The sequence below is a fragment of the Lethenteron reissneri genome, chromosome 50, assembly GCF_015708825.2.
Source record: "Lethenteron reissneri isolate LAM-NWPU_2019-01 chromosome 50, ASM1570882v1, whole genome shotgun sequence".
In the NCBI taxonomy this organism is placed as follows: domain Eukaryota; kingdom Metazoa; phylum Chordata; class Hyperoartia; order Petromyzontiformes; family Petromyzontidae; genus Lethenteron; species Lethenteron reissneri.
In genome coordinates this window covers 7,874,315-7,896,512 of record NC_083828.1, presented here as the reverse complement: position 1 = coordinate 7,896,512, position 22,198 = coordinate 7,874,315, and the positions used below count along the sequence as shown (strand labels likewise).

General features: G+C 50.8%; 1 protein-coding gene across 1 annotated transcript in view; it reads left to right on the top strand.

Annotated features, from left to right (window-relative positions):
* The window catches only part of LOC133355023 (potassium/sodium hyperpolarization-activated cyclic nucleotide-gated channel 1-like), an 84,441-nt gene that overhangs the window by 49,337 nt on the left and 12,906 nt on the right, over window positions 1–22,198 (top strand). Inside the window, 5 exon segments of the mRNA XM_061572278.1 lie at window positions 2,328–2,489; window positions 9,978–10,196; window positions 12,886–13,032; window positions 13,576–13,816; window positions 15,553–15,717. Of these exon segments, the coding sequence (XP_061428262.1) occupies window positions 2,328–2,489; window positions 9,978–10,196; window positions 12,886–13,032; window positions 13,576–13,816; window positions 15,553–15,717 (934 nt within the window).

Genomic DNA, 22,198 nt, shown 5'->3' with positions numbered 1-22,198 from the left:
ACACTGCTATACACTACTACACTATACAATACACTGCTATACACTATACACTACACTGCTATACACTACTATACACTACTACACTATACACTACACTGCTATACACTGCTATACACTACTACACTATACACTACACTGCTATACACTACTATACACTACTACACTATACACTACACTGCTATACACTGCTATACACTACTACACTATACACTACACTGCTATACACTACTATACACTACACTATACACTACCACACTATACACTACACTGCTATACACTACTATATACTACACTATACACTACTACACTATACACTACACTACTATACACTACTATACACTACACTATACACTACTACACTATACACTACACTACTATACACTACTATACACTACTACACTATACACTACACTACTATACACTGCTATACACTACTACACTATACACTACACTGCTATACACTGCTATACACTACTACACTATACACTACACTGCTATACACTACTACACTATACACTACACTGCTATACACTACTATACACTACTACACTATACACTACACTGCTATACACTGCTATACACTACTACACTATACACTACACTGCTATACACTACTATACACTACTACACTATACACTACAATGCTATACACTACTATACACTACTACACTATACACTACACTGCTATACACTGCTATACACTACTACACTATACACTACACTGCTATACACTGCTATACACTACACTATACACTACACTGCTATACACTGCTATACACTACTATACACTACACTATACACTACTACACTATACACTACACTGCTATACACTACTATACATGGACTCTAGCCCTTCCTGGAGAATTCCCGGGTATTCCCGGGCCAGCAGAGCGACGTAGTGGGACGTGCTGCCCGGTAGAGTCCCAGGGGGGAGTCTACCGGGGTGGGGGCATCCTCACCGGGTGCTCGAACCACCTCGACTGGCTCGTCTCAATCCGCAGGAGCAGCGTCTCGACTCTGCGGCTCTCCCTGATTACCGAGCTCCTTATCCGATCACGGAGAGTGAGCCCGGAAAACCCTGCCGATAAACCTCATCTCGACCCCTTGTACCCGCGATCTCACCCTTTCGGTCATTGCCCAAAGTCCATGGCCATAGGTGAGGGTGGGAACGTAGATCGACCGGCAAACCGAGAGCTTTGTTCGAGAACTCAGCTCCCGCTTCACACAGTGTGCTACTCGCGCTAAGAGCACCGGCGCCAACTGCCTGTTAAGGCTATACGCTGGATCTTTGTCGTTGTGTGTCTTTGTAGTTAGCGCTGCACTGCGCTACGAACCCGGCGACCAGAGTTCGATTCCCACTCATGGCCAACACCGGTGACGATTATCTGAACCGGTCCTGGGCCTCCCCTAAGTCGACTCAGCTTCAAATGAGTAGCTGGTGCGGTGTGTAAACATCGCCACTGGGGAGACAAACGCGGCCAGGCGTGGTGCTGGCCACCCACCGCCTCGTGTGCCGTTTCAGCGTTGCATAGGTGCTATTCGCGAACAGCACTTGCCCCTACAGTCTGATTAGGCTACACGGAGGGGGGGGATCTTTGTCTTTGTGTGTGTCTGTCTCTGTGCTCTTCCGGCCTTGCATATGTAAAGACGACTTGACACACTTCTCTTGAGATGGCACTTTATTGAAGACACGTTTACTTGACACGAGGCCGAGACCCCCACTGCGACAGCCCCGAGTCTCCCGCGCATCTCCCTTTTATATACTGACACGAGGCCACGCCCCCGTTCCCGAACCTTCTTGCTGACTCTGGACGCTCGCTCCACTGGCAGACTCCACCGTCCTCTTCCGTCACCTGACCTCGCTCTCTTCTCGATAATTCCCGTAGCCACCGGTCTCTACGCACTCACAACTGACACCCCTGTCATTACCTCCCGTGACCACTCGTGCATTCACACTGTAGGCTGACTCCCCTGTCATTACCTCCCGTGGCCACCAGTCCATTTGCACTGCAGGCTGACTCCCCTGTCACTACCTCCCGTGGCCACTAGTCCATTCACACTGCAGGCTGACTCCCTGTCATTACCTCCCGTGGCCACTAGTCCATTCACACTGTATACTGACTCCCCTGTCACTACCTCCCGTGGCCACTAGTCCATTCACACTGCAGGCTGACTCCCCTGTCATTACCTCCCGTGGCCACTAGTTCACTCACACCGCATGCAGACGCCACTGTCATTACACATAGGTAGCTGCACTTGCCCCAACAGTCTGTTGAGGCTATACGGGGGTATCTTTGTCTTCGTGTCGCCCTTGCCCGTCGCGACAGATCTTCCACATGACGTACGACCTGGCGAGCGCCGTGATGCGCATCATCAACCTCATCGCCATGATGCTGCTGCTGTGCCACTGGGACGGCTGCCTGCAGTTCCTCGTGCCCATGCTGCAGGACTTCCCAGACGACTGCTGGGTCACCACCTCCCGCATGGTGGTACGGCCCGAGGAAAACAACAACAACAACAACACAATGGGCCAGCGCAATCACACACACACACCACTCGCATACAATGACCAGCACACACATACACCACTGGCACATAATGGGCAACACACACCACTTGCACACAATGGGCAACACACACCACTGGCACATAGTGGTCAACACACACACATCACTGTCACACAATGACCAGCACACACACCACTGGGCACACAATGGGCAGCACACACACACACCACTTGCACACAGTGGGCAACACACACACACCACTGGCACATAGTGGTCAACACACACACATCACTGTCACACAATGACCAGCACACACACACACACCACTGGGCACACAATGGGCAGCACACACATACACCACTGGCACATAATGGGCAGCACACACACACACTACTGACACATAATGGGCAGCATACACACACACCACTTGCACACAATTACCAGCACACACACACACCACTGTCACACAATGACCAGCACACACACATACCACTGGCACATAATGGGCAGCACACACACACACCACTGGGCACACAATGACCAGCACACACACACACACACACCACTGTCATACAATGACCAGCACACACACACACACCACTGGCACACAATGGGCAACATACACACACACACCACTGGCACACAATGGGCAACACACACACACACACCCCACTGTCACACAATGGGCAAAACACACACACACACCGCTGGGCACACAATGACCAGCACACACACACACACACACCACTGGCACACAATGGGCAACACACACACACACACACACCACTGTCATACAATGACCAGCACACACACACACACACCGCTGGGCACACAATGACCAGCACACACACACACCACTGGCACACAATGGGCAACACACATACACCGCTGGACACATCATGGCCAGCAGCAGAGTGCATTCTGTAGGGCTGGGGCAGGCCTGAGTGGGGGCCTCGGTTCCTTATCTCAGTTTATATTTCATATTTGTAGAGCGCCGTTCCTCAAGCCACTTGAAGTAAGTGAAGAACATTTTTTATTGCGCACTCTCATGAGTCCGCTCCGTCACGAATGCTCATCGATCACACATTGAAGTGGGCTCTCTGATAACACCGGTGTGGAGTCTGTTGCAGAACTGGCTCCGACTCAGGGGGTGGATCCCGCACGTGAGCTTGGTAGCGTTGCCCCAGCGTCTTTGGGCCAGAGACCCCCGAAAGTGCGCCGGCCGTATCACTGCGCGCGGGGTTTACGCGCGGGTGCAGCGGTGTAGTCGGGGTCGACTTGGGTCTATTGAAGCTCTGATAGTGTACTGTTTTTGAGTTGTACGCCTTTTGGCGTCATCTGGTCCAACAGCACTGGAGACTAGGCTCTAAGGAAAGCTGTCTCGGGTGTGGACCAATCAACTTCAAGGACAGTGCATATCATTACCATTATCAGAGTTGTTTCTTTTTGTTTGCATTTTGACTGCTTGTGTTGCGGTTATTGCAAACATGATGCCTTGTAGAAAGGTGTCAGTTTTGTACCAGTTTAAAGGGTAAAAACCTACTACTCTGATTATATATGTATTGTCCTTGAAACTGATTGGTCCACACCAAGGGACGGCTTTCTTTTGAGCTTCGACCCAATTGGTGCTCGACCAGAGGACGCCAAAAGACGTACAGCTCAAAGACAATTCACTATCAAAGTAATGAGGGCTCGGGGTATAAGCATCTACATCATTAGACCTCCTTTGCCAGTACCAAAATATAATAATAGGGGGGACAACACGTTCATTAACGTGAACCGCGTGTGGCCTGAAAGATAAATATATCTGACGTTTCGGGCGATGGTCCTTCTGGTGTATTGTCTGATACGTCGCCTGTTATATAATCTTTCTATGAAGGCCACACAATCAAATGATGTGAATGATGTACGTTTGTACGTCGAACTTCGTTCGCACCGTACGTAGCCAACCGCGCTAATCGGAGGTGCGGGGGGAAGGACAAACAAACTAAACACACAACAACAACAACAAGCAGTTCTAAAGAAAGTTAGTTTTTGTTTTCAATCTGCCGCAATGGTGCACAGAATAACGAAACAACTCAATGGATTCGGAGCCTCGTCTACTCGACGAACGGCGAACAACAACACGCGTAAAGTCGCAGTGAAGGACACGTGACAGACACGTGGCAGACACGTGACAGTGACGTGACAGTGATAGACACGTGGCAGTGACACGTGACAGGGACACGTGACAGATTCCGTCCGATGTCAATGACAATCAGGGCGCTATTGTTACAGCAAGGTGAGAATCGCGGTGCACGTGGATGAATTGGAAGCCGATTTCGGTTCAATAATCACAGTCACTTGGGCCCCAAAGTGAGAGGGCCAGGAGGTATGCAGTCAACAATGCTTGACTCAGGGACGAGGACGCCCCTGCCATGCATAGTCCCATGGGATGGTGGCTATCAACAACAAGGCAACTCCTATGACTAATTGGGAATGGGAAGCAAGCGTAGGATTGATCACCCTGTCGCTGGCCGCCTTTGGGGAGGGTGTATAGTGTGAAAGGCCGAAACACCCTAGGACCCAAAGGTTTACTACTGACGATGCGCTCCCCAAATTTCACCAGGCTCACTGTTCATGAACTCTTGGAAGTGCTTGCACAAAGGATAGTAACATCTCATCCTGTGTTCTTTGGAATCGTTATGTGTGGCCACGCAGTGAGGTTACCTCCACTCAAAGTCACGCAAATCGCTCCACGTCCCAGTTACTCCCGCGACTTTTGTCAAAATGTAACTTGCGCAACTCTTGGCTGGGTTGTTGTTGTTGTTGGCGTTTGTTCTGAATTACTTATTTCTCTTCCGAGTTTCAATTAAAACAAAACTTCAGGAGGCGGTGGGGGGTGGTGCCGGACGGGACGAGGGGAGGGGGCGGGTGGAGGGCGGGAGGGTGAACCACCAGCCGGACCTAAAAACTCGACTACAAACTAAAACTCGACTATAAACGAATTTTATTATTATTCCTTTGTCAAGGCGCCCTTCCCTCCGCTAACCCAGCTTAAATATGCGCTGCCAAGCTTGGTGGTGTTCATTCAGACGCTGTCTTTCCGACAGACCTGTTCTTTACCTGAGGACGGCTGCTTACGTTGTGGCCGAAACGTCGTGAGAATTGTATTTTATTATGTTTTATTTTTATTGTTATATTATTTCCCTTCTACGTGACTTTACCGAAAGAACCAAGAAGATAATTTTATTATGTTAACAGTTGTATAGCCCACTGAGTTATATAGAACTTTTTTAGAAGCCATCTTTCCAGAAATGCGAGCTCAACGAAGTGGCTTATCACGTGGAAATTTATAGCAGCCAAATTACTCTAAAACGCACGGTGATTCTAAACGTGGAGGGAAAACCCGGAGGACCCGGAGAAAAATCCACACAACCACGGGGAGAAAGAGGGAAGGAGAGAGAGAGAGACGCCGAAAACTCCAAATATACAGGCGGGAGTGCCATGGTGGAATCCACGATGCTCCCGTGTGCCAGGTGAGGCAGTGGACGTCTCGCCTCCCTGGCACTCCCAGCATTGCCTCCACCGGGTCAAAAATCGACATTTAGCAAATGCTAAATTCCTCTTGATATGCAAATTCCTTTGTCAAGGCGCCCAGCTTATATATATATGCTCCAAGCTCGTGTGCTGTTTCATTCAGACTCTGTCGCCTCGACAGACCTGGTTTTCACCTGAGGACGGCTGCTTGCGTTGTGGCCGAAACGTCGTGAGAATTATTGTATTATGTTTTATTTTTATTATTTTATTACTTCCCTTCTACATGACTTTACCGAAAGAACCAAGAAGATGAATCGCCCATCGTCCACCACCTGCCCAGAGGTCGCGATTGTAACCAAAACCACACCACAAAAAAACCTCACCCCCATCCACCACCCCCCCCCCAGCCTTCCACTCCAACGGTGAAGCCAAGATCCGACATAACTTGTCCTTGGCAAATACGGACGCCCGATTATGAACAGCTCCTACCGCCCCCCCCCCCGCCGCCACCCCGACTGAAAAGAACAAACGACGCCTCTCGCACGGGGCGAGGAGAGGCGTTGCAGAAGTTCATTGAAATGCGAGAGGGCGAGCCTTCTTACTCTCCCCGTGGAGGGCTCGGGCTGGCGAGAGAGATTCCGAGCGCTCCACAGACGACAACGTCGCGTACCCGCCTTGCAGGAATTCCACCACCACCCCCCCGCAGCCCCCCCATCCCTATCCCCAGCCCCCCCCTCACTCACCGCAGCCCCCCCTTACTACCAACCCCAGCCTCCCCTCACCCCAGCTCCCTCCTTTCCCCAGCCCCCCTTCCCCGACTCATCCCCAGCCCTCTTCCCCCCCAGTCCTTCATCCACCCAGCCCCCTCTACTCCCCAGCCCCCCCTCCCCCCAACCGCCCTCCCCCTCCCCCCAGTTCTTCCTCCACCCAGCCCCCCCTTCCCCCGCTCCCCCTCCCCCCAGTTCTTCATCCACCCAGCCCCCCCCCCTCCCTCCAACCCCACTCCCCCCAACCCCCTCCCCCCCCCCAGTTCTTCATACACCCAGCCCCCCCCCTTCCCCCCAACCCCACTCCCCCCAACCCCCCTCCCCCCTCCCCCCAGCTGTACCTCCACCCAGCCCCCCCCTCCCCCCAACCCCACTCCCCCCAACCCCCCTCCCCCCTCCCCCAGTTCTTCCTCCACCCAGCCCCCCCCCTTCCGCCCGCTCCCCCTCTCACCCCCGCCGAGTATAACGGGCTGTGATTGTGTCCACGCGTCGTTTGACCGTGGGGGGGGGGGGGGGCGATCTAAACTAAGCTAAATAAAAACACTTCACTATTTTTATTTATCTTACACAAGGTGTAACCCCCCCCGCCCCCCCTCCCCGAAGCGACCTGAGCTGTCACAAAATGATAGCGCAACGAAGTTTAGTGGCTTATCATCATCGCGTGGAATTAATCATAAAACTCGTCCGTGTTGAGTCTCGATGTGAAGGTGCGGGGAGGGGGGGAGGGAGGGGGGGGAGGAGGGAGGAGGGGTGGAGGAAACCGGAGGATGACGCGGAGGATAATCCACGCGAGCCAATGGGACATGGAACAAGTTCGAGCTTCGGATAATTCTCGAGCTGGGGGAGCGTTGGAGGAGGAGGGGGGGGGGGGAAGAGGTTGTCTAGACAATTTTATTAAACATTTTTATTTTATTTTTATTTTCTATCTACGTGACTTTACCGAAAGAACCAAAGAAATGTTTTGAAAAAATGTGTCCAGACAAGGTTTCGACATTCGATGTCTCATCAGCAGAGTCAGGTTTGCTTCTAGATTTGAAGCTTTCGTGACTGCAAGGATTCATATTCTTAGGTTTTTTTCGGTAAAGTCACGTAGGTAAAAAATTAAAATTAATAAAAGTAAAATAAAATAAAAATCACGACGTTTCGGAGGCAACACAAGCTTCCGTCTTCAGGTGGAACCGATGCCAGCAAGCCCCTTGACAGCCACACCACGGTACGAGGAGATGCCACACAGCGAAGAGAAGATGACACACTGCGAAGAGGAGATACACACAGCGAAGAGGAGATACACACAGCGAAGAGGAGATACACACAGCGAAGAGGAGATACACACAGCGAAGAGTACGAACGTGGGTAGACGGGTAAACTACTTGCTGCACTGCACCGCCCCGGCCGCCCTGGGTGGGATTCTGGCGCGCAGCGTGATGCCGGAGTGATCCCGGAGTGATCCGCTAACTCGAGACGCGCGGCGCCGGATTCCGGGCGTGCAGAGACACGCCCGGAGTTGACGCTTCTCACACACACTCACCCCTATTCACACTCACACCAACTCACACTCACTCACACTCACCCCTACTCACACTCATCCACATTCACACACACTCCTACTCACACTCACCCACACTCACCCACACTCACTCACCCACACTCACTCACCCCTACTCACACTCACCCACACACTCATCCACACTCACTTCTACTCACACTCACCCACACACTCACACACACTCACCCACACACTCATCCACACTCACCCCTACTCACACTCACCCCTACTCACACACACCCACACACACCCACACTCACCTCTAATCACACTCACCCACACTCACTCACCGACACTCACCAACACACACAACAACAACCGCCATTCGCCACTAAGTGGCGGTGACATCACCACGACACTTGTGCCAGGCTAGGTGCACGTTAAGGCCACGTGAAGTGTCGAACGCCCGCCGGCAGGAGGTCACGGAGCACCACCCAGGTGCCACGGGTCGACTGACTGAGATGACCGAGATGACTGACCGATGCACCACCTGTGCCCCCTACTGTGCCGACTTGCTGTGCTTTAGCCACCCGGCGCTCCGCTCGTTGTTGTGAGCGTCGCTCCTCTGCCCCCTTACCGTCACCCACCCACACTCACCCACTCACACTCACCCACACTCACCCACCCACACTCACCCACCCACACCCACCCATACACACCCACCCACACTCACCCACCCACACCCATCCACACACACCCACCCACACTCACCCACACTCACCCACACACACTCACCCACCCACACCCACCCACCCACCCACACACACTCACCCACCCACCCACACACACCCACACTCACCCACCCACTCTCACCCACCCACCCACACTCACCCACCCACCCACACTCATCCTTCCACACACACCCACCCACACTCACCCACCCACACACACCCAGCCACACTCACCCACACCCACCCACACTCACACACCCACACTCACCCACCTACACTTACCCACCCACACCCACCCACCCACACTCACCCACACCCACCCACACCCACCCACCCACACTCACCCACCCACACTCACCCACCCACACTCACCCACACCCACCCACACTCACCCATCCACACTCACCCACCCACACTCACCCACACTCACCCACCCACACTCACTCACCCACACCCACCCACACTCACCCACCCACACTCACCCACCCACACTCACCCACCCACACTCACCCACACTCACTCACCCACCCACCCACCCACACTCACTCACCCACACTCACCCACCCACACTCAACCACACACACCCACCCACACTCACCCACACTCACCCACCCACACACACACACCCACACTCACCCACCCACACTCAACCACACACACCCACACACACTCACCCACCCACACTCACCCACCCACACTCACCCACCCACACTCACCCACAGCGCCGCTGTTCACCACACGCACGGCGACATTGCCGGAGGGGGGGGGGGGGTGGGATGGAAGCGATCTTTGGATTTGCGTTACTTAGCGATGTCGCCGCTTGCTGGCCACCGCGCCGCACCCCCTCGTGTGCAACAGTGCCGGCTTTTACGAGTCGATGCTATTCCTCGTTCACTAACAGCACTTGTCCCCACACCCCCCCCGTGAAGGCTACACGGGCGACCTTTGTCATTGTGTCCCGCCGCAGAACGTGTCGTGGGAGATGCAGTACTCGTACGCCCTCTTCATGGCCATGAGCCACATGCTGTGCATCGGCTACGGGCAGCAGGCGCCCTCCAGCATGTCCGACGTGTGGCTCACAATGCTGAGCATGATTGTGGGCGCCACGTGCTACGCCATGTTCATCGGGCACGCCACGGCGCTCATCCAGTCGCTCGACTCGTCGCGACGCCAGTACCAGGAGAAGGTGCGTGGGGGGCATTGAGGGTCCCCCCCTCCCCCTTGCCCCCTCCTCCATCTCCCCTCCGGGGGGGGTGGGGGGGATTGTGACGTTGCTGGGGTATCTAAAATTCAGCCGCGTGAAGCTTTTCGAGGGGGTCCTCCCTTGGAGGAATGCCTCTGAGATTTGTTGTCTAATATCGCAATGGAAATACAGGGACGCCTCTACTCACGAACTGTCAGAGATACGAACAAGGCTGGTGCGTATGTCCAGTTGCCTGTTCGGATCGAGAGTCGTGAGTTCAACCGCAGCGCAATAGACGGCGGTGGTGGCGTCTACATCTGCGGAACGTGAAGAACCAGCGGCATCTACGTCTGCAGGAGATTACACAACTTTTAAAGCCATTCCCCGTGTTGAGTGTACACGCCGTACAACGCGTTTCGAATCGACAGGAGTAAAGATGGAACTTACGAACAAATCGAGTTACGAGCAGTACCTCTGGAACCTAACTCGTTCGTAAGAAGAGGACACCCTGTAACCGTATTCTTAGGTTTTTTCGGTAAAGTCACCTAGGTCACCTAGGTGACTTTACCGAGGTGACTTTACCGACAAAATCTAAGAATATGAATACTTGCAGTCACGAAAGCTTCAAATCTAGAACCCTGTAACCGTTTAAGTCCGGGTTTTTTGTTAAACCCACAGTCTTCTTTATTTTTCAACCGATTATGTAAAAACTTTCAACTTCGTGCCGTTGTTTCATTAATGTTTATTTCGTATTCGGAGGTCGCCGCCCGCCCGCATGCCGCACCCCTCGCAATGAGAGGCCCCAAGCGGTGGCTCGCTCAGCCTCGGCCTACATCCGGCTCTGGGCGATTCTAATCGTCGACACCGTCATCATCACTATCATCCTCATCAGCAGCGATGACCCGTCACCTCTCACCCTTTGACGCGGGTGAACCGCTTGACCCCACATTGACCAGTCGACCCCATGCGCATCACTAACACGTTGACCCATTGACCGCCCTGTGCATCACTGACGCGTTGAACAATTGACCCCTGTGCATCACTGACACGTTGACCCATTGACCCCCCTGTGCATTGCTGACGCGTTGAACAATTGACCCCTGTGCATCACTGACACGTTGACCCCTCCATTGACCAGTTGACCCCCCTGTGCATCGCTGACCCATTGACCCCCATGTGCATCACCGACACGTTGACCACCCCCCCATTGACCCGTTGACCCCGATGTGCATCACTGACACGTTGACCCCTTCATTGACCAGTTGACCCCCTTGTGCATCGCTGACCCATTGACCCCTACGTGCATCACCGACACGTTGACCGCCCCCCCCCCCATTGACCCCCTGTGCATCGCTGACACTTTGACCCGTCGACCTGATGACCCCCCCTCCCTCTGCCTAACTGACACATTGACCTCCCACTGACCAGATTAGCACCACGTGGGCTCACAGCGATGACGTCACATTTGCTTGAGACTGACGACGCACGGGGGACTTCCTCGCATTTCCAATTGCCCCGTGCTGGAGCTCCTGATTGGTTGCAGTCGCCCGCGGAACCTTCACCGTACTCGGAATTTACACTATGAGACCTCCTTTACCAGTGGCAAAATATTATAGTAGGTTTTTACCCTTTAAACTGGTACAAAACGGACACCTTTATACAAGGCATCATGTTTGGAATAACCACAACACAAGTAGTCAAAATGCAAACAAAAAGAAGCAACTCTGATGATGATAATGATTTTGTACCAGTTTAAAGGGTAAAAACCTACTACTATATTTTGCCACTGGTAAAGGAGGTCTCATAGTGTAAATGCTTACCCCGAGCTCTCAATACTCTGATAGTGCACTGTTTTTGAGTTGTACGCCTTTTGGTGTCATCTGGTCCAACACCAATAGAGACTAGGCTCTAAGAAAAGCTGTCTCGGGTGTGGACCAATCAACTTCAAGGACAGTGCATATTATTATCATTATCAGAGTTGTTTCTTTTTGTTTGCATTTTGACTGCTTGTGTTGTGTTTATTGCAAACATGATGCCTTGTATAAATGTGTCAGTTTTGTACCAGTTTAAAGGGTAAACACCTACTATTATTGTACTCGGAATTGTAAACGCTGCGGGGTTTACCTTCCCAACACACCGACAACAACAACAACAACAAACCCGGCGTGCTGAAGCGGCCGGCGAATTTGGCCACGTTTTGTTTGCGGCGACGAGGCCTCGCCAATCGGCTGTGTCGGGGGCGGCGATGGCTTTAGTGGCAACCCCCTCCCTCCCCAAAATAACCCCTTTAGCACGGACCCCCATTGACCGGTCGACCCCCTTGAGCCGCTGACCCGCCGTTGACCCGTTGACCTATTGATCCCCCGCGTGCAGTACAAGCAAGTGGAGCAGTGCATACCGTACCGACCCGCCGCTGACCCCTTGACCTGTTGACCTATTGACCCTCCGTGTGCAGTGCAAGCAAGTGGAGCAGTGCATATCATTCCAATCCGTCGTTGACCCGTTGACCTATTGACCCCCCGCGTGCAGTACAAGCAAGTGGAGCAGTGCATACCATACCGACCCACCGCTGACCCCTTGACCCGTTGACCTATTGACCCCCCGTGTGCAGTACAAGCAAGTGGAGCAGTGCATGCCGACCGACCCGTCGCTGACCCCTTGACCCGTTGACCTATTGACCCCCCGCGTGCAGTACAAGCAAGTGGAGCAGTACATGTCGTTCCACAAGCTGCCGGCGGAGCTGCGCCAGCGCATCCACGAGTACTACGAGCACCGCTACCAGGGCAAGATGTTCGATGAGGACAACATCCTGGGGGAGCTCAACGAGCCGCTCCGACACGTGAGCGCGAGACGCGTCGCCGTCATCGCCACCGCTATCACCATCACCGTCACCATCTCTATAAACATCATCATCACCATCTATATCACCATCGCCATCGCTATCACCATCGTCATCACCATCTATATCACCATCACCGTCACCATCTCTATCACCATCGTCATCACCATCTCTATCACCATCGTCATCACCATCTCTATCACCATCGTCATCACCATCTCTGTCACCATCGTCACCGCCATCTCTATAAACATCGTCATCACCATCTCTATAACCATCGTCATCACCATCTCTATCATCATCGCCATCACCATCTGTATAACCATCGTCATCACCATCTCTATAAACATCGCCACCGCCATCTCTATAAACATCGTCATCACCATCTGTATAACCATCGTCATCACCATCTCTATAAACATCGCCATCACCATCTCTATCACCATCGTCATCACCATCTCTATCACCATCGTCATCACCACCATCACCGCCGCCGTGGTCACCGGTCACCACGAACCACGTGCCCCCCCCCCCCGACCGCAGGAGATCGTCAACTACAACTGCCGCAAGCTCGTCGCCTCCATGCCGCTGTTCGCCAACGCGGACCCCAACTTCGTGACGGCGATGCTCACCAAGCTGCAGTTCGAGGTGTTCCAGCCGGCGGACTTCATCGTGCGCGAGGGCACCATCGGCAAGAAGATGTACTTCATCCAGCACGGCGTCGTCAGCATCATCACCAAGGCCAACAAGGAGACGAAGCTCTCCGACGGCTCCTACTTTGGAGGTCGGTCCACGCGAGGGCGAGAGGGGGGGGTTCAGGAGGAGGGAGGGGGGGAGGGGTTCAGGAGGAGGGGGGAGGGAGGCAGGGAGGAGGGAGGGAGGGGTTCAGGAGGAGGAGGGAGGGAGGGAGGAGACGGAGGGAGAGGTTCAGGAGGAGGGGGGGGGGTTCAGGAGGAGGAGGTCAGGAGGGAGGGATGGAGGGAGGGAGGGGAAGGAAAGGGAGGTTCAGAATGAGAAGGTCAGGAGGGGGGGGGGGTAGAAAGGGAGGGAGGGAGGGAAGGAGGGGAGGGAGGGGTTCAGGAGGAGGGAGGGGGAGGGGAGGCAGGGGAGGGAGGGGTTCAGGAGGAGGAGGAGGTCAGGAGGTCAGGAGGTCAGGAGGGAGGAATGGATGGAGGGAGGGAGGGGACGGAAAAGGAGGTTCAGGATGAGAAGGTCAGGAGGAGGGGAGGGTGGAGAGGGAGGGAATTTCAGGAGGAGGACGTGAGGAGGAGGAGCCTCAGGAGGAGGAATAAATAAATAAGCGGACAATCAGGCGCCTGCTTCTGCACACCCCCTTCGCACGATCTGCCGCAACACAAACTTGTTTCTTTACACATCCCATCGGCCGTCTGGTCGTGACATGAGTGAGGCAGCGTTCGGTTCAACGCGAGACAAATCACTGGAGCGGTATCGCTCCAGAGATTTGTCTCGCGTTGAGGTGGCCCTCGCTTTTGAACCAGGAGCTATTCCTGCTAGGAGTCTCTGCTGACGATGGCGAAGATGACAAAGATGACACCGATAATGATGATGATGCCGATGATGCCGATGATGCTGCGCACCTAAGAGATCTGCTGCTGATGATGATGCCACTGCTTATGATGATGATAACGGGTGAAACTGATGATGATCTGCTGATGATGATAATGATTATGACACTGATGATGTATGCTGCTGATGATGCTGCTGATGATTCTGCCGATGATGCTAATGATGCTGCTGATGATCCTGATGCTACTGCTGCTGATGATGATGCTGCTGATGATGCTGCTGCTGTTGATAATGATGTTGCTGCTGATAATGCTGTTGATGATGATAATGCTGATGATGCAGCTGATGATGATAATGCTGATGATGCTGCTGTTGTTCATGATGATGATGCTGCTGCTAATGATGATGCTGCTGATGATGATGCTGCTGCTGATGATGCTGCTGCTGTTGATAATGATGTTGCTGCTGATAATGCTGTTGATGATGATAATGCTGATGATGCAGCTGATGATGATAATGCTGATGATGCTGCTGTTGTTCATGATGATGATGCTGCTGCTGCTAATGATGATGCTGCTGCTGCTGATGCTGCTGCTGATGATGATGCAGCTGCTGATAATGCTGATGCTGCTGCTGAGAATGCTGATGCTGCTGATAATGCTGTTGTTGATGATGATGATAATGCTGATGGTGCTGCTGATGATGCTGCTCATGATGATGCTGCTGCTGATGATGATGACGATGATGCTGCTGCTGATGATGATGATGATAATGATGCTGCTGATGATGATAATGATGCTGCTGCTGATGATGATGATAATGCTGCTGCTGCTGATGATGATAATGATGCTGCTGCTGAGAATGCTGATGCTGCTGATAATGCTGTTGTTGATGATGATGATAATGCTGATGGTGCTGCTGATGACGCTGCTCATGATGATGCTGCTGCTGTTGATGATGACGATGATGACGACGGCGACTCTGCGCGTGCAGAGATCTGCCTGCTGACGCGCGGGCGCCGCACGGCGAGTGTGCGCGCCGACACGTACTGCCGCCTCTTCTCGCTCTCCGTGGACCACTTCAACGAGGTGCTGGAGGAGTACCCCATGATGCGGCGAGCCTTCGAGACCGTGGCCATCGACCGCCTCGACCGCATCGGTGAGATGCCCTCGCCGGGGGCGGTGGGGGGGGGAGAGAGGCACGTGGGGAGACACGTGGCGGTGGGGGAGAGACACGCGGGGAGACGTGGGGTGAGACCTGGTGAAAGACGCGAGGAGACGTGGGGAGACTGGGGTGAGATGTGGGGAGACGTGGGGAGACTGCGGTGAGATGTGGGGAGACGTGGGGAGAGACGCGGAGAGATGCAGGGTGAGACTTGGGGAGACGAAGGAGAGATGTGGGGTGAGACGTGGGGTGAGACCTGGTGAAAAACATGCAGAGATGTGGGGAGACTGGGGTGAGATGTGGGTAGATGTGGGTAGATGTGGAGTGACCTGGGGAGACGTGGGGAGAGACGCTGGGAGATGCGGGGTGAGGCTTGGGGAGACGTGGGGTTAGACCTGGTGAAAGACATGGGGAGATGTGGGGAGACTGGGGTGAGATGTGGGTAGATGTGGAGTGACCTGGGGAGATGTGGGGAGAGACGCTGGGAGATGCGGGGTGAGGCTTGGGGAGACGTGGGGTTAGACCTGGTGAAAGACGTGGGGAGACAAGGAGTGACCTGGGGAGACGTGGGGAGAGACTTAGGGGGTAGACGTGGGGACATGAGGACAATCGCACTCATTCATACACCCCACACACAAAAGATTCCCGTATAGACTTAACAGACTGTTGGGCCAATACGGTACGCGAGGGGGTGGGTGGCCAGCACCACGCCCGGCCGCCTTTGTCTCCCTAGTGACGATGTTTACACACCGCAGGTGTGTAAACATCGGGCCAGAACTGGTTCAGACAATCGTCACTGGTGTTGGTCGTGAATGGGAATCGAACCCGGGTCGCCAGGTTCGCAGCGTAGCGCGCTAACCGCTACACTACCGCTTCCCACAACACACACACAGACACAAACACAGAAACATACACACAGACACACACAGACACTCACACACACAGATGCACAGACACACAGACACACACACATAAACACACACAATAACACACACAGACGCACTCAAACGCACAGACGCACACACACAGACACACTCACACACACAGACTCACACACACACACAGACACACTCACACACACAGACACACACAAACACACGCACACACACAGACACACACACAAACACACACACAAACACACTCACACACACAGACACACAGACACACTCACACACACAAACACACGCACACACACAGACACACTCACACACACACAGACACACACACTCACACACACAGACACACTCACACAAACACTCACACACCCACAGACACACTCACACACACAAACACACTCACACACACAAACACACTCACACAAACACACTCACACACACAAACACTCACACACACACACAGACACACACTCACACAGGCGCGCTCGCCAGCTTGTCTCCGGGTACTATGAATGTTTTATTTCGCGGGGGCATCAGCGTCGTTCATTATGACTATGAATGTTTTATTGAGAACCTTCAAGGGGAAAAGCAAACGCCCTTCGTCGCCCGCCCGCCCACTCCCCCCATCAGTTCTCGTCACCGCCGCCTCCGCCGCGATTGAGAAAGTCAGCGGCCGACAAGAAATTGACGGCCCCTTTACCAACAGCAACAACCAAACAAAGCAAGCAAGCACTCACAACGCATTTGTCAAGAAGAAGAAGAATACAAAAAACGCGTGTGTGGCGTGGAAGAAAGGAAATATTTATTTAATCGGCGACGTTTCGGGCAACGGCCCTTCTCGACAGCAACCAGAGAGAGCGAACGGAGAGGTTGTGGAGGTTGTTGGCTTAGAGGGGCCACGTGGCGATGTCCGTTCTGTTCCGAACCGTTGCACCCGTCTCGACGTCTCTGCCCGTTTGTTTCTTTTTTAGCAATACATTTTGAGTAACATTTTTAGTAACATTTTTTTAGTAACATATTTTAGTAAAAAAATTTTAGTAACATTTTTTGTAACATTTTTTGTAAAAATTTTAGTAACACATTTTTGTAACATATTTTTAGTAACACATTTTAGTAACACATTTTTAGTAACATTTGAGTAACATTTTTAGTAACAATTTTTTGTAACATATTTTAGTAAAAAAATTTTTGTAACATTTTTTAGTAACATTTTAGTAACATTTTTTGTAAAAATTTTAGTAACACATTTTTGCAACATATTTTTAGTAACACATTTTAGTAACACATTTTTTGTAACATATTTTAGTCACATTTTTAGTAACGTATTTAGTAACACATTTTTAGTAACATTTTTAGTAACACATTTTAGTAACACATTTTTAGTAACATTTTTAGTAACATATTTTTAGTAACACCTTTTAAGTAACACATTTTAGTAACATTTTTAGTAACATATTTTTAGTAACATTTTTAGTAACATTTTTAGTAACATTTTAGTAACATTTTTAGTAACACATTTTTGTAACATATTTTTAGTAACACATTTTAGTAACACATTTTTAGTAATATATTTTAGTAACATTTTTAGTAACGTATTTAGTAACACATTTTTTGTAACATTTTTAGTAACACATTTTAGTAACACATTTTTAGTAACATTTTTAGTAACATATTTTAGTAACACCTTTTAAGTAACACTTTTTAGTAATATTTTTAGTAACATATTTTTAGTAACATTTTTAGTAACATATTTTAGTAACACATTTTTTGTAACATATTTTAGTAACGCATTTTTAGTAACACATTTTAGTAACATTTTTAGTAACATTTTAGTAACACATTTTTAATAACATTTTTTGTAACATTTTTGTAACATATTTTTAGTAACACATTTTTAGTAACACATTTTAGTAACATATTTTAGTAACACATTTTAGTAACATATTTTTAGTAAAAAATTTTTGTAAAATTTTCTTTGGGTCTTTCGGTAAAGTCACGTAGATATTTTTCACAGAAAACGATGACGTTTCGATCGCAACACAAACGGTCGTCATCACAACGTGTGTGTACGTGTTTTTTTAAACTTTTTTTTTATAAAAATGTTTTTAGTAACACGTATTTTAGTAACATGTCTTTTAGTAATGTTTTTTAGTAACACATGTTCTAGTAATACGTCTTTTAGTAGCAGTTTTTTTAGTAACAGGTCTTTTACTAACACCGTTTAAATCATAATTACATATATAGAGCGGCTCTTCATCATGATTATTTTTTATAATAAATTTTAATCATTAACAATCAATTTATTTTTCTATTTAAATAGTCAATTTTACTAATTTATTATTAAAACTCTCTTATAATTTTAATAATTAGGACTCACACATTCTACCTTGTCCCCCTCTTGTTAAAATCACGAATGGTTGCGCGCAGCCACGAGGGCCAAACGTCTCGTCCAATCACAGCGGCCGTTGCTGAGCGGCCGTCTGACCAATGGGGGGCGTGCACCTTGCAGCGCATGCTCGTGATGGCGCCTGAGCAGCCGCTGCATTACCCTCTCCCTGAGCGCGAGACCAACAATTACAACGTTGATCGTAATTATAATAGTTACCACTATTGTTAGCACACTTACATGCTTATAATCGTAATAAACAGGGCTATCACTTGCGTCGTAAGGCGCGTTCTCACGCGCAGAGGGCGGGCATGGTTGTGCTGAACAGCGCTAGCAGGTGAGAACCGTGATCACGATTACCATTTAAAGTATAATTCTCACATTTGTAATGACGACTTCGACGCGCTTGTCTTGAGATGGTTTCTGTATTAAGGAGCCGCGTGATCACACTCGGATAGGCGGAGACCCCCACTCTGACAGCCCCGAGTCTCCCGCGCATCTCCCTTTTATACGGTCCGAGGCCATGCCCCCATTTCCGAACCTTCTCGCTGATTCTAGACCGCTCGCTCTACCAGCAGACTCCACCGTTCTCTTCCGTCACCTGGCCACGCTCCTATTCTCGATCATTCCCATAGCCACCAGTCCCTTCGTACTACAAGCCGACTCCCCTGTCAATACCTCCCGTAGCCACCAGTTCCTTCGTACTGCAAGCCGACTCCCCTGTCATTACCTCCCATAGCCACCAGTCCCTTCGTACTACAGGTTAACTCCCACATCATTACCTCCCGTGGCCACTCGTCCATTCGTACTGCAGGCTGACTCCCCTGTCATTACCTCCCGTGGCCACTAGTCCATTCGCACTGCAGGCTGACTCCCCTGTCATTACCTCTCGTGGCCACTAGTCTATTCGTACAGCAGGCTGACTCCCCTGGCATTACCTCCCGTGGCCACCAGTAACGTCACACTGCAGGCTGACTCCCCTGTCATTACCTCCCGTGGCCACTCGTCCATTCGCACTGCAGGCTGACTCCCCTGTCATTACCTCCCGTGGCCACTAGTCCACTCACACTGCAGGCTGACTCCCCTGTCATTACCTCTCGTGGCCACTAATCCACTCACACTGCAGGCTGACTCCCCTGTCATTACCTCCCGTGGCCACTAGTCCATTCGCACTGCAGGCTGACTCCCCTGTCATTACCTCCCGTGGCCACTCGTCCATTCGTACTGCAGGCTGACTCCCCTGTCATTACCTCCCGTGGCCACTAGTCCATTCGCACTGCAGGCTGACTCCCCTGTCATTACCTCCCGTGGCCACTAGTCCACTCACACTGCAGGCTGACTCCCCTGTCATTACCTCCCGTGGCCACTAATCCACTCACACTGCAGGCTGACTCCCCTGTCATTACCTCTCGTGGCCACTAATCCACTCACACTGCAGGCTGACTCCCCTGTCATTACCTCCCGTGGCCACTAGTCCATTCGCACTGCAGGCTGACTCCCCTGTCATTACCTCCCGTGGCCACTCGTCTATTCGTACTGCAGGCTGACTCCCCTGTCATTACCTCCCGTGGCCACTAGTCCATTCGCACTGCAGGCCGACTCCCCTGTCATTACCTCCCGTGGCCACTAGTGCATTCCTAGTGCATTCGTACTGCAGGCTGACTCTCCTGTCATTATCTCTCGTGGCCACTAGTCCACTCACACCGGAGGTTGACTCCCCTGTCATTACACATTTAAATAGTGGCTCTTCATCGTGATCAAAGGTTTTTTAATTATAATTACATCTACATTACAGCTGTTCATCATGATCATGATTACCATTTAAATAATTTGTACTACATTTATAAAGCGGCTCTTCATCGTGATCATGATTAGCATTTAAATTATTGTAAAATTTATATAGTGGGTTTTCATCGTGATCACGATTACTATTTTAATTGTAATTACATCATATAGCGGCTCTTCATTGTGACCATGATTACCATTTAATGTATAATTACATCGAAATATCGGCTCTTCGTCAAGGATTTCAAAGTGCTGAACAGGACACAGCAGCAGTCGACATTCGGCATGAATTATAATATAAATACAGTGAAAGAATAGGTCTTAAATGAACTTAACCTTTTATTGAGCGCCTTAGTAATTCACAAAAGAAGCTATCATTCTCTCTCGTTGACATGAATACTAACGTGTTCACTGTGCACGCTGCCTACGCTGTCGAGATATATACTACCGCTGTGCGTACGTGCGCATTGGTTATCACATTGCGGGTCCATGCGTGTGTGCATTGCCGTCTGGCATACACTACAGACCCCAGCAATCGCAAATCCTACAACTGAACGCACTGTGACCCTGTCGCCTTGCTCGGAATGTCACTTCACTCCACTGTCACAGAGCAATGCGCAACGCTTTCAATTACCTGTCGGTTCAACGGCTTGCGCATAAGGCCAAGCCCGCACCATTTCCATCTCAAGACGCTCGTGTGACAATGGTTGCCACTTCGAGTGCAGTCTTCGGTGCTTGTCAATCGTGGCCCCCTGCCGTGGCAATGCAGCAATTTTCACCGCTCTAAACGAGTGCCTCGGAATGCCCGTAGGAACATCGATAACTTTGTCATTCCACTGCGGGGAGGGTGATGGCCTCAAGTGCGGATAGACGTATCGTGACAACTCGGCATGTAAACAACGTTCGGCTCCCAGCCGGCCAGCCCCTTGACAACCTGTTCGTACATGGTGGGCAGGCCCGACTGACCGTTACTTCTAGATTTGAAGCTTTCGTGACTGCAAGGATTCATACTCTTAGTTCTTTCGGTAAAGTCACGTAGGTAAAAAATGAAATTAAAATTAATAAAAATAAAACAATAAAAAATTAACCCGTAAAAACAAAGTTTTTCACTATAAATCCTTTATATGCGTGGCGGCTAGAGTCGTCTCGTCCTCTGGCTTGAGATGGCTGCCACCTATGGGTCAGTTGATTGCCTGCCAGCATTAAGCAATTGGTAATTACATTTTTTTTTTTTCCCTAAACAGTGTAAAATTTTGGGAAAATTATTTTTACGAAAATAAATTGTCACGCACAACGAGTCTGTGTGGAAAATGTCAGCTCGATTGGATCACGGGAAGTGGGTTAAAAAACGACCGAAAGATGTGCACGATCGTAAGCACGCAAGCAAGCAAGTGAACTTAATATAAAG